At 49.3% G+C, this 14553-nt stretch overlaps 1 protein-coding gene across 3 annotated transcripts in view; it reads left to right on the top strand.

Moving 5' to 3' along the window:
• LOC105683815 (insulin-like growth factor 2 mRNA-binding protein 1) overlaps positions 1–14553 on the top strand; it is a 68029-nt gene that overhangs the window by 39172 nt on the left and 14304 nt on the right. For all 3 annotated transcript variants that reach the window (XM_025746717.2, XM_048648786.1, XM_012396720.2), the window contains 5 exons: positions 10983–11159; positions 11255–11635; positions 11872–12124; positions 13033–13392; positions 14008–14259. In XM_025746717.2, the coding sequence (XP_025602502.1) occupies positions 10983–11159; positions 11255–11635; positions 11872–12124; positions 13033–13392; positions 14008–14259 (1423 nt within the window). The remainder of the gene's footprint in view (positions 1–10982; positions 11160–11254; positions 11636–11871; positions 12125–13032; positions 13393–14007; positions 14260–14553) is intronic.

Genomic DNA, 14553 nt, shown 5'->3' with positions numbered 1-14553 from the left:
GCCAACGGTGAAAAATTATTGGCCTCGCGGATACAGCGCGAGAAAAATGTGCGCTTTCCGATAATCGCCGTCGACCACCTGGACTTCGGCGTCGTAAACCGAACGGGAGACGATCGATGACGGGGATATGAACGCGACTTCGCCGTGCGGATCGCGATGCGGAAAACGGAGCACAATTTTTTCGTTTCTTTGTACGTTCGACGTGCGGCGCAAAGGGCGCGGAGATTATGTGTAGCCGTAAGACGCGCTGCGGTGCGCAAACCCTAAAAACTATATCGCAAGGTTCGCAGGGTGGCGGGTGACGGAACGGAGATCTCCCGGAAACGCGGTGCCTCCGCGGTAAATGAGAGCCACGTCGAGGTTCAACGACGATCGTTCGCATAATCCGCACTCGTTTCGTGAATTTTTCATTCAGAGAGAGAGATACGCGCGCACGCGGCGGTATACTCCACACCGCGGGCACCCTCTTTTTTATCCTAGATTTTCAACTCCTCGGCGAATCGGCGATGCGTAACCGTTCGAAACAAACCCGCGGGGTAGCGTTATTGTGTAACCTATATTATAACGTCAACCACCGCGGTGACTCGCATTCTTTCGACTCTCTCTCTCTCTCTCTCTCTCTCTCTCTCTCTCTCTCTCTAAGAGACCAAATGTAGAACCGCGGCGACGCGACGAAGCCCTCCGAGCTCGCGTTTATTGCCTTAAATTGCTAATTAGGATCCCGCTAGCCCCGGTACACACGCCCCCTCAGTTTTCGTACGCGATTGTCTTGCCCTCACCGAGCTTCGCGAATTCCGCGATTTTCTACCACCGCCGGTACCAAGTCCATTGTCTCACCCTCTGTGTCGTAGTCGTCGTCGTCGTCGTAGCTATCCGGCCGCTCGCTCGCTCGCAACACGGTGCAAGATTAACGTACGCGCACCCCGCTATCGGGGCTTGGTAAACTGAATTTTAACCATTGTTTTCGACGAGACGTGGCAGGGGATTCAATGGAACCCGCAACGTCGATGTCGTACAAACTCGCGATTCGGATCCAACGGTACGCGTGTAACGAGCCTGAAATGTTTTCGAATCCAGGGAAAGGTATACAGGTACGCGAACGATCGGATCACCGGGTAAATTGGATCGCTTTATCGGGAAGTAAATCGCTTTCCGCATACCTTTGTCCGAATTGTCTGGTGGTTTTCTGCTCCGACTTTCAATTAACTAAGATAGTCTCAATTGCATACCACGGCACAGTTCGATCATCCGACGTTTGACGATCTACATATCGATGGTGATCGCCGAATCTAGGAGTGCCCGATGAATATCGTCGAAGTTGGAGCGGTTTTGAAGAATTTTTTTAATTCAGCCCTTCGATCCCCGACGATGGGCGTTACGAACGATAATAACGTACAACGACGTACGAAATTCCCCCGGATTCGCTGCGGAGTTTCAAAAAGCGCCGGAGGCATCGTCCCTTTGATACGAGAATCGCGGAGATTTCCATAATTGCGAACCTATAAGAGACCCGCAAATGCTTTGTCCGTGACATAGGAAGAAGGTGTGGAGGGATGAAGGTAATCGCCCCTACCGTAGTTTGCCTTTCGTGCAACTTTTTTTTTATTTTTATTTCCATTTCATTTCTACGGAGGGACAGATAATTTCGTGACGAGGGCGTTGCACAACGGCTGCACTCACGGACTCGAGTACGTCCTGCGGTGTAACAACGCGTGTGCTCGACGCAGCTTACAGCTAGGTCGACAAGATCGCGCGTTAAACTCTACGGCGAATGCGGACAGCTGCAGCCGTCAACAGTCGCCAACGGATGTTGTTCACGAATAAAGGTACTCCGAGTTACCGTGAAACCTGAAAAACTCCAAAGTCACAACGTTCGAACGAAGGTATAAAAGGGCGCGCTTCGTCCCTAACGATGTTCAAAAGTAGGGGAGTGTGGGGGTATGTCTCACCTTTTGAGTATACGACAAACTTACCGGCTCAACGGTGGAACGTTGAGATCGTCGCAATTGCGATCGGTGTTCGTCGAGTTTCTCGCTTTGTAATACCGACGTCAATCTCGATTGATATGATTGATACGGTCCGCGTCGTCGCGTCGAGGGTGTCTCGGTATACGAAAGCTCGATTCAAACGGAACGAGTCAATCGACATACGCCAAGGACAGATAGGTGTATTCATCATTGATCACGCTCGCTATCCGCCTTACGACCAACCCCTGACTTTTCTCTTTCGCTTCGTAATTCGAACGCTTCCCCGAATTTATTTTTTTCGGGGACCCCCAGGGCACCCGCCACCGTGCGGCTCGTCGGTTCTTGGTGTTCCTTGTTATTTCCTCGTTGTCTTTTTTCCCCTGATCGATCGATACCCCTGACCAGTCGAACCGCGGGTAGGCATACAGCGAGGTACGCGTATGCGTACACGACGCCTGTGGCCACATGCGTGAGCAAAGCACACGCGAATGTCGTTAAACTTGTACAGCGTGCCTAACACCTGTATCGCGCCGTACCCCAAATTGTAGGAAGGGTCATCAACTTCTCGGAAACGCAAACAAGAACGACGTCGAAGCAAAAAGTTAGACTTGATCCGAACTTGGTCTGAACTTGAAATTTATTGGAACTTGATCTGAACTTCTTTTGAACTTGATTCGAACTTGTTCTGAACTTGAACTTGATTGGAACTTGATCTGAACTTTTTTTGAACTTGATTCGAACTTGTTCTGGAATTGAACTTGATTGGAATTTGGTCTGAATTTCTTTGGAACTTGATTCGAACTTGTTTTGAACTTGAACTTGATTTGAACTTGTTTTGAACTTGAAATTGATTTGAACTTGTTCTGAACTTGAACTTTATTGAAACTTGATCTGAATTTCTTCGAAGCTTGATTCGAACTTGTTTTGAACTTGAACTTGATTTGAACTTGATCTGAACTAAAAAATTGATTCGAACTTGTTCTGAAGTTGAACTTGATTGGAACTTGATTGGAACTTGATTGGAACTTGATTGGAACTTGATTGGAACTTGATCTGAACTTCTTTTGAACTTGATTCGAACTTGTTCTGAACTTGAACTTGATTGGAACTTGATCTGAACTTGATCAAAGTTGAAGCGTGTCCGAAATTTTGCGATTATTGTTGCACCGAACGTCGAGTGCGGCGAATCTGAAACTTTTGAACACAAACATTCTGCGGATCGTAAAAGGTGCAGGCTCGAAATTTCGAGTCCGATGGAAGGGCAGAATCTCGGCGGTAATACGACGCCCCCTCCGTGCGATCATCCATGGTAGGTTTCATCGGAAAAAGAGGACAAAAAAAAAGTTTCCAACGGTCGCAGAGCTTACGTGTATCGGTTGAAACTGTTGGATCACCTTCATGCCTTGCCGTATCTCGGTTTATATCTGTACTTCTACGTTACGTTAGCGTTGCGTAGCTGTATGCGTATGGCTATATCAACATGTTATCCACATAGTCCGTTAGATATAGCTATACGGGCGATAACATACTATCGTAACAATAACAAACGGTGTTGATCCATCCGCGCCACGCTTTGCGCAGCTTGGCCGTCCTCCCTTTCCTCTATTCCTGATCAACGTTCATCCGTCACTCGGTACCCATACCTCGTACACGCGAGTACCGGTGCACACTACTATGCACGCGACGTGCGTGTGTCTCTGTGTGGGTCGGCGGCAACCGCCGTTCAAATGTGCAGCTTTCAGATTTCTTTGTCTTCCGAATTCGGTGCGATCTGCCGGCGTGCGCTTCGTCCTGCGTCGGACCTGGATTAGGGGGCGATCGTACGGAAAGAGGAAACGGATCGGAACATCTATTTAACGGATAGGTGTTTAGCGACGGCGGTACAAGTTTTGCGCAATTTTAATCCGGTGCTTTTTCTGCCGGTGCTGCCACGCAACGTAAAACTGCGAAGTAAGGAGTCGTTGGCGTCCGCCTTCGCCTCTGCGTGGGTCGCGCCAGATCGCGGTGTTCGCAGTCATCCGCGAACCACCGTCATTTCGCGACTCCGCGTGCTCCTCGTTTATACTTTGCTCGTGTTTTTTCATAATTTTTGTCAAAAAAAAAAAAAAAAAAAAACAAACATTTTCGATTCACCACGAACCGTAACGATCGCAGTGAAGACGGGGTGCGGTGGGGTTCCTGCGCTATTACGTTACTCTTCTTCTCCGTCTCGCCCAACGTTTCGCACAGTAGGTGTCTTTCTCGAAATCACAAACTAGACCCCCCCCCCACCCGCCCGCCCTCCGTCTTCCGTTCCTCTTATGACTCCTCGTATTTTAAACTCATCCCGATACATATGCCATACTTGAGTCACGTATATATACGTCTATTCCACAGGCATCGATACATCTACATATCGCATTATTTAGCTCAATTCGCAGCGCATAATTCTCATGTACATACGCTCGATGATTGTTATTATTATGTACCAGCACTTGTAACGCTAACGTTAGTCCGCACGCCGTATTTCCGACGCCTCTGATGTAATTATAATCATTTAATAGTCCGCGGAGTCTAGACGCCAGGTTCGCGCTCGGCTAACAGCAGAAATCGGGAACACGTGCTCTTTTTAACCGTGCGAGCATAGCGTTAAACGTGCTAAATTCATTATTCATCCGGAGGACGAGTCGATGGTGCGAATTTTGAAAAATTGATCGTAACGTCGGTCATTTTCCATCGGCGTTGCGTTCGAAGTTTGAACACGTTAACCCGATGACTCCGCTATCGCTTTCGACGCTCTGAATTTCAAATCCCTCAAATTCGACATCCCGCCGGATCGAACGCACCGGGAGCAAAGGAATTGATCAAACTGCCGAGCTAATCAGATTCCGCGGTTGCACGTAAGCCGCGTAATGCTGCATGTGGCGTAAAAACCGACTCGCTAAGGCCACCTATCTACTTCTAGACAAGTGGCTGTTTGTAACGACGAGTTGATTCGAATCCGGTACCCGAGGAGAGAAAGGTCGTTCGCTTCGTTTTTACTTCTCTCTCGCTCTCTGCATTTTTGCGCGCGTTTCGCGTATCGTATAGGTATACATATATAAAAGAGTAGGTGGGAGTATACATATAACGTATGTGAGGAGGATACGAGTCTGCGACGTGTGTGGTAACGATGATGATAACAACAAACGGGATGCGTATTGTATATAATACCGTTCGTGTCGGAAACACTGCGAGACCGGCCCGCACAGGAACAAAAATCTCAAATCTACACAAGATGCTTTTTTCAAAAGCGATTTAACGCACCCCTATATCTTACCCTCACCGAGTCCGATGCGAAAAAAATACCATCCACCGCGTTTCCATGAAAGTACGAACGGAGATACGTGCAGACGTTTCCACATCGATTCTGTATTGGATGGTATTTTTTTTTCATGAACCGTTGATCGTTCATCCCTCGATTATTAGTTCGGATTCAAACCGGACTTACGTAACCGAAATCGATACGCGTACGATAAACTTTGTTTTCTCCACAGGACAAATCTACTTTATCACGCATACAGGCGTACGTATATCAGGTACAGAGAGATTTGCGTAGCCTCTCGAGTCAGGATGTAAACACCTGTTGTTCGTTTACCGATTCGGCGTGCCGAAATTCCTCCTTCGATCCGCGAGAGTCGCTTCTTCCTCCCTCCTCCTCCTCCTCCTCCCAACTCTTCGCGTTCACTCTCCGTGTCATTGATATAGATAATTAAATCGATGCGGCGTCGTAATCGGCAGGACTTTGGACACTTGCAGTATCGTTTCTAGAATTAATCGTTTAATCGCACGGATTAGCACACGTTAACTAATGGAACGTGTTTTTGCCGTTTGCGCCTTGGGCACCGCAGGAATGTTTGTTCCTAAATCGGTACTCTCGCACTCGGATCGACAGCATTTTTGAAAAGATCCAGTCCGGTTGATTATTTTCGAAATACGTACATCGCAGGAAACGCGCTCATTAAGAAGAGGATTATATGCGACGAAGGAAGGGATTAATGTACACGTGACACGCAAAGGCACACCGAGCGAGGATTATATCGATTCGTAATACGTTTGAGTAACGACTCAATACCACCGGATGACGGGTGATCGCCGCGAGATTAACGCTCCGAGCACCTCGTTTTTTTTTTTTTTTTTCTTCTTTCTTTCGTTTCACCCGCACTCGTGCGACTTTTCGTTTAACGCGCGAAGTAAATTTTCGTACAGCGTTACGGCTGAGAGTCGGAAGTTTTTTTACCGAAAAATTTTCATCGAAATCATCGTCGCGAAGTCGGAGGGATAAGTTTGTCGCGATCGTCGTAACGATCCAACGATACGCTCTCGCCTATTATGTACAGTGTACAGTCTGTACGCTGTTGTGTACGTGTTCTCGCATCACGCAGAGCGTCGCGCGTCACTCCGTAATGCTGACGTCGGATGATTTGATATCCGGTCGTTTTCAGTTCTTCAATAGAGGCGTAAAGTGAACGGAGTATACGTACCGTTTCTATATACTCTCGTTACTACGTTCGGTATCAGTTATACCGTGACCGCGAGTTCTTCCGATCTCCCTCTTCTGCAGTCCATAGCGAGTTCACCGTTTCCTATGCACAAATCTTAACGCGTTGCTTCGATCATCGTTTCAACGCGGTCGCTAATCCGAGTCAGAATGTTGATACAGGATCGGGATTTTGTAGTTTTCGACTCGAGAGACCGCTGTGGAATATTCGGGCGTTATAATTTTCTGCGAAGGACGCGAAGCGGTGAAAGTATCAACTGCAGTTCTCGGGTGAACACGTGCGCCATTCGGGACGTAGGTCTTAGTGCAGGCGGGCATCAGCAGCAGCAGCGGCAGCAGCGGCAGCCCTCGCCCTAGACACGTACGAGCGAACGGCGGCATCGTGCGCCTCGGCTCTCGCGGTTTATCACGACCGGAAACTCTCCGCTTGTAAGAAACGAAAGGAAGAGAAAAACGTAAATAACGGTTGCGGTAGATAGTCGCTCTTGAGAACTTTGACTGTACTGCATATACACACTCCATTATGCCGTACGAGTGTATACGTGTAACACGGATGGCTCGAAGCGGAGCGGATACACACGAGAGAATTGAAGCCAACGAACGGAGCAACTGCCTCGATGCAGCTATGACTAATATTAGCGGTCTCAAAACAGCCGAGGGAGTTTATCGGGCCACGTTTCTCATTTATTTTCGTCTGTTTCTTCAATTTTACCCCCTTTCCATTCGACCCGACGCCACCACTCGCCACTCGCCACTCGCCGTCCCGGCATGGTTGAATGTCTCAAAGTCTCGGCCCTCGTTGTGTTCGATGACCGTTGACCGCCCGCACACAAGGCTATTGTCGAAGCAAAGCCGTTCGAGTTTCCCCCCTCTCTTTATTTAGCTCGGGAGCGCAACTTGTGCACTTGACCCGGTTCGGCGCAATCGTCATTTTTTATGAATCGAAGCGAAGGGATCGGTGTTATTCGCCTCGCGCTACTCCTCCTTTTTTTCTTTTCCCTCCGAGCGTGAAAAATTCTCGCGATTGTGCGAAGCGAGGCGCCCGACTCCGTGCACGTTCGCGCGCGACGTCGACGTTCTCCGTCCTTTTGGTACGCCGCGGGCGGTTGCACGGTGTTCGAAAGACCGCGTTGCGCATCGCCCAACGGGCGCCGTAATAAAGTTGCAGATAAAAGGCGTCGCGGAAGAGAATCTCTTCCGACGCCGTTGCGCTTTTCAGCCCAAAGTTTGGATATCTGTGAAAATAAATTAGCCATTCGATTGTGTTCTACGGTGTTCACTCGTGGGCATCGAGTGTTAGGTCGGTACCGCGATCGAACCAACTCCCAGAACGAATTTAATCGGTTATGATTTTCTTCATGAGTCTGACCCGGCAGCTGACCTCGTTAGATTAAGGCGATTGGATGCTGGGCGACCTCTTTCACGAAGTCAGCCCGGAGCCCAAGGACCGACTCACGTTAATAAAAGAAATTGAAAAAACGAAATAACACAGACTATCAAACTTAATTATACGAGGAGCGAATGATTGTATATAGACGCGCAGCGGCAACAACCCCTCCGATCGCGAGGCTAAAAGAGAGAATCGCGAATCACGAAGCTTTGCTACGTACTTCGCCTCCCGTGTCATCAATCCCGCCATTTGATTCGGCTGAAATTTCCCCGTATCCTTGGAATCATTTCGTTCGTCCGAGGCACCGCGGATAAGGAGACGAAAATTAGAGGGAAGGGTCGGAGCGTCGAGGGAGGTAGAATTATTTGCAGGGCTGCCAAATGTTCTTCGTGCGCCGGTACGATTCCGTGAAATTCCTCCTTTCGAGGGAGTCGCACGAACCATAAATCTTTCCAAAGAATCCTCATCGAGAGCATCCTGCATGCGCTCGGTACACGCGTAATCCTCAACTCAAAAACAATCTCCACCCCGTACAACCGCCGTCGAGGATTGATCGTCGTTCGCTTGTTTGGCATCGTTAGTAACGCGCCGAAATCGCGAAAGGATACGAGGCAGACGTCTACCTGCGCTCGTACCCAGGGGGGGGCGTACGAGGCGCACCTTGTTGCGGCGCGTCAGAAATGATTATTATAAACCTATTACCTAGGTATACATGGCGACCCTTTGGCATCTTATCGTGGAAGTAGTCGATCGATTCGAGGCTTGGAAGCGCGATGAAATGTTCGCTTCGCAAAGCAACACCTCGACGTACGTTCGAGATATACATACATACATACATATATAACGCATCCGCACGCGAACGTTAACGATCACAATTGACGAGATAGTGCGAAATGCGCCTTCCATTGTACACCTAATAGCGTAGCGCGAAGGTTAATGCAGTAGCGAAAGTTGTGCCGCGTATACCACCGGGGATAACGCCGATGCGGCCACGGTGAGCGTCCCCGCCACTCCTCCCGCCGTTCTGTACACGTACGTGTGTATATCCGTAGCCGTCTGTATTTCCACCCCGGGTGGATGCGGGAGGAACGAGCGAGTGAGTTTACTCGACCGAAGAGTACGGTTCGTTCGACGCTACCTTTATATTCTCGCTGCATAGTTTCGCGCACACCTCCACCTACGCGCGATGTGTAGGTAGGAGATACGACGTCGGTGTGTTCGTCAGACGGATACTGTGGTATGCGATAGCGTGTATTCCATACCGTGGCAATGTAGAGACGCTTCACTTTCCCTTTTCAAAATCGATTTTAACTCAGCAACGAGCGACGCCGCTCCTCGTGACTTTAGCCACCCTCGCTAGCTGGGGACGGTGGACGGGGTCTGCGGGCCTTAAAGATGAACCTCTCAGACTGCCGGCTATTTCCTCGTTAATGCCCCCTAATTAGATCGACCACCCACCCACCCTCTCCCTCTCTCTCTCTCACTCTCTCTCTCTCATTGTTCGCCGGTGCACTTGGCGCGATTTTATTACCCGCACCCTCGCGCGATCGAGCGTCCGAGGAAAACCTGCTCGTAAACACCTCGTAAACCTCGAACTCGGTTTCGATCACTGCACGCGCCGATGACGAGACCCGAGCTCATCCCTTTGCGCCGAAACCAGAAGTATAAACAACTGATCGATTTAATCGAATAACGTGGATCGCAACTATGGCTTTCTTTTACCTGTAAAGCATTTATTCGGAAATCAGGTGCCGCTGCGTTATAGACAGGTGGCGTTTGCTTCAGAAAACTGGAGTTTTGTTTGATCTCAACTTCGTGCAACAAAGAGCATCGACCGCATCGACCGAATCGGAAATCCGATGCCGCAATTCGTCACCGATCGGATTCATATGAGAGCGAATAAATCCGATCGTAGGATAAAACACACCCCAAGGTTAGCGACGTTCATTTTTAAAGGCGAACGTTCGAAATTCCCAGGTTGAGGAAGCACGTGTACCGATGAAGTGCACACGCGAAGAGTGCAAGTAATCGACGGATTTGCACAGCCCTCTGCATATGTACAATCCGCGACCTCGAGGTATATACCGCTCGTAAGCTGAATTACTTTTTACCACCCGAACCATAAAAACCAGAGATCACGGAACGACGCGTATTACCGCGCACCTGTGTCGTTTCTCGACGGCGATTAAGTTTCGAGTAAATGACGTCGGTTCCGTACACGTCGCTCACCTACTTCAGACCGTCAGACACCACCTCAGCCTTTTTACGACCTTTTCATATTCCGTGTTACTACCACATCCCCGTCTCCCATTTAGCGGGACTCCGAATCTCCCGGTCTACGTCCCGAAAGTATAGCCGGGTGTCCCGAATGCTCCGACCTGCTGATGTATCATCGCACCTGCGGGTAAAATGATCGATGCGCGAAACAACGGTCGCGCCTCGAGTCCTGAGATGTCGATCCCGCGGGCGAAAAAAGGGATCTAGTGCGTCAAATTTTTGTTGCAACCGCCGCGCGTAAAAAACGGCGGTCGAGCGGGTGATTCCAATTTCACAAAGACGAGCACCGCGCGAACCAGCGGTGCATCGATGCGACCCGATAAGGATTCTTCGCGTGCAGGACGGGACCCGCGTGTATATACGAGAACCGGTGAGCGCACGCCACCAGGTCTAATGAATGAAAATGGGATCGTAGATACGCCGGCGAGGGGAAGGGAGCGTGAGAGACCTGCGCGCGTATGAATATACGCGACGCCCACCTCACTCTCTCTCTCTCTCTCTCGCAATTACCCTTGCCCTTATACCTCCCGGCCGCGTATAAATATAACCCCGGCGCACGAGTCGCACTCTCACTTTCGTTGGCGGAGTCTTGATTTCGCGAAACCTTTGTTATTCGGTGGCGTTAGTCACGGATTCGCGTGCGCTCCACACCGTTTCGACTCCCATTCGAATCGCTCGACGATTCGCGAGGGCGAACCGACTTTCGGATATCGAATTTCGATACCGCGTTGCACGTTGTCCGGAGTGAAACGCGGAGCGGAGACAGTCGTCGTAAGTTTGTCGCGCGTCGTTCGCCGTTGCTAAATGTGTTTCAATTATATTGTTCCAGCGCCAGTTCCGGGGGTAAAATCGTGGTCAGCAATCTGCCTCCCCACGCCAGGTTCGAGGACGTCGAACCGCTCCTGACTACCTACGGACTGGTTCAAAACGTCGAAAAACTTTCCTCGCGAGATCCGAACACTCAGACGTTGCTGGTCAGCTATGAGACGCAGGAACAAGCGCAACAGTACGTATCGATGCATGTAAAATTGATAGCGGAGTCGGATTCGAAGTAGATAGAGGAGGTGCCCTTGACCGTCTGTCCCTCGCTAATTTTTCCAGGGCGGTGAATAACTTGAATGGGTACGAGTACGAGGGCAACCCCTTGAAAGCAGAGATGTCGAGCGCCGAGAGTCGGCGGCGAGGGCGAAGCCAGCGCGGCGGAGTCGCGTTCTCAGGGTTGCCCGGTTCCGGTCGTCAGACCGACTTCCCTCTTCGTATTCTCGTACAATCCGACATGGTGGGTGCGATAATCGGACGACAGGGATCGACCATACGTCAGATAACTCAGATGACTCGCGCCCGCGTCGACGTACACAGAAAGGACAACGTTGGCTCGCTAGAGAAGGCGATTACCATTTACGGTAACCCGGAGAACTGCACGAACGCATGTAAGAAAATACTGGAGGTCATGCAGCAGGAGGCCAACAACACGAACAAGGGGTGAGTCCCGAATTATTTTCGACGCTTTCGTTTACGCGTCCACAATTTTGCTCTTCATTGCCCTCGCCACATCGAGGCCTCTCCCCAAAGTTCTTTGAAATTTTTCATTCTTAGTTTATATCCGCAACTGGCGAATGAGTGAACAATTCGCATCGAAATTATCGCCAAATCGAATCTGCCGTGGTGCTCGCGCCATTTTTTAAGTCTTACCTGTTTGTTTTTTTTCTTTCAACCAGCGAAATTACCCTGAAGATCCTAGCGCACAACAATCTAATCGGACGCATTATCGGTAAGGGGGGTAACACCATAAAGCGAATCATGCAGGATACGGACTCCAAGATTACAGTCAGCAGTATCAACGATATCAACAGTTTCAATCTCGAACGCATCATAACCGTCAAGGGCACGATCGACAACATGAGCAAGGCCGAGTCGATGATCTCCAGCAAACTCCGTCACAGTTACGAGAACGATGTACAGGCCATGGCTGTAAGTAATTTGCCCTCCTTTAATCCCCGAGAACCGTTTCCCTCCCATCGTCGTACCGCTGAAAAATGACAAGAATAGGGTAGCGCTGCTCGATCGTCCTGAATCGCGACTAGTCGTTCACCGCGCGTGACGTAGAGTGTCGATGGTTTTTTTACGCAGGGACCAGAAAGATTTCGCCGGGGAGTCGCGGGAATTGAAAACAGTTACCAGCTAATTTCTTTCCCACAGACCGGATCAAGTGTGAAGTCACGGAAAAGTAGCAACTCCTCCTCGTCTTCGGGAGTTTGCGTGGTTCTAGGAAAATATTCGCGTCTCCGAGTCGCCGCCTAGACGTTAGAAGTTAGGACACATCCATCCGACAATTGTAGTACCATCAGCATATACGATAATACCAAGATTAACAGTCCCGACTACTTTTCAATTCCGACAACGGCAAAATACAAACATTGTACGTTTCAATTGTTTCAACTGTGATTTATTAAGATAGCCTGCCGAAGACGTAGTCGCATGTTGTTTGTGGCGACGATACTCGCGTGTTACACGCCTTTTACAGTTTGACTTTTGTGTATGCATTTTTTTTTTCTCGTACGTAACCCCCATGTATTTTCCTCCAATTGCGAGTAAATAAAATTATCTGTGTTCGATCAACGCTCGTCTCTCTGGTCTTAAGAATTATTCAAACTTTGCATCATTGACTCTATGAATCCGTTGATATACAATACAATAAGTGACTATCGCCCGTTGAACGAACTAGGGCTAGATCCTTCATTCCCCGTTCTTCGGAGAGCTCCGAGTGAATTGATTGTCACACGTGATCGAAATAATTATGGTAATTATGGTGATAAGAGTATAGGTGTTTTCTTTCGTTGCCCCTCTAATCGGTCAGTCGACACCCTTATCCGTTACAGCCCCAAACCATGATGTTCCCCGGGCTGCACCCGATGGCGATGATGTCCACTGCGGGAATGGGATACAGTTCGCGTGGTCCTGGTCTGTACGGATCGGGCCCAGCGCCGTATCCTTATCAGGGGAGCCTGCCGGCCCAACAAGGCGGCGTACTGACCGGTGACACCCAGGAAACAACCTTCTTGTACATTCCCAACAATAGCGTCGGCGCTATCATCGGCACCAAGGGTTCCCATATCAGAAACATCATAAGATTCTCGGGTGCCAGCGTTAAAATTGCACCGCTTGAACAGGACAAGCCTGCCGATCAACAGACCGAGAGAAAAGTAACGATCGTCGGATCGCCGGAATCACAGTGGAAGGTAAGTAGCGTTCTCTTCGTTATTTTTTTCACTCGACTATTCGCAATTAAATCCACCTGGAAACCAGATAGCAGAAGTAGATGAGTAAACAGGTGGCTGAGGATGACGTGGCTTCGAGTCGATCCGACCGAACAGGTAGTATCGAAACTTTCATTCGAAACGCTCAACGAAGTCCGTACCATCGGGTTATCGGTTAGCCCAACGGTCTGCACGCCGGATCCACGATCCGCTTTCACCAAGAGCGGGGGTTCGCGCCCCGAGTCTGGCGACTTTGTGTCGGTCTAAAAACTTCGGATAAAAAATTTACGATTATATTTGTCGGTATCACAAGCGCGTGAAAATGAAATCCTGCGATATTTGAGAGGTTCCCGATACATCTAGGGCCCGCTTGATGCACGCAGGAAGATTATAATATAAGGGAGGGTCCCGTGCTGATATCATATATTCCTGATGTTAATCGGCCCCGTTAACTCTCCCACATTAATTTCTACCTTAAAATATAGAAAATTCTTTTCATCTATGACCTTCATCTGAAAGGGCGACGAGACTCGTAGGGCACGGAAAACCGTATCGGAAGGGCATGTTTGAGGCCTAATGCTAGAAAAAATATTCCAGGCTCAGTGTTTAATCTTCGAAAAAATGAGGGAGGAGGGCTTCGTAGCCAGCACGGAGGACGTCAGGTTGACGATCGGAATCCTGGTTCCCAGTGCTCAAGTCGGTCGCATAATCGGCAAGGGCGGTCAGAATGTCCGGGATTTGCAGCGAGTCACGGGAAGCGTCATAAAACTCTCGGAACAACAAGCGACACCCCCACAGGCTGACGAAGAGACGACGGTCCACATCATCGGAGCTTTCTTCTCTGTTCAGGTAAGGAAACTCCCGATGAAATGCGACGAAAGACGAGTATTCGGACTTTGCAGGTAAAATTCTCAATTAAATTGAGTCAACCGGCAAGTGGGCGAATAATAATGCGAACTTCCATCCAACACCGCCTCGCTTTCAATTATCTTCGCTTTCGATCCATTCGCCTGCGCAAAACTCGCAGTAAATTGAAACGATGCCTCAAACAGCGACGCTTTTGATTTCCGGTTGGAAATTAAGAGAACTTTTCCACTATTCTGTTCCATTTCTGCATTAATCGTAACAGCGGGGTTTACATAA

Source organism: Athalia rosae, chromosome 1, assembly GCF_917208135.1.
Source record: "Athalia rosae chromosome 1, iyAthRosa1.1, whole genome shotgun sequence".
NCBI classification, from domain to species: Eukaryota; Metazoa; Arthropoda; class Insecta; order Hymenoptera; family Athaliidae; genus Athalia; species Athalia rosae.
Note: the sequence above shows the minus strand (reverse complement) of the source record. Positions and strands in the feature narration are given on the sequence as shown.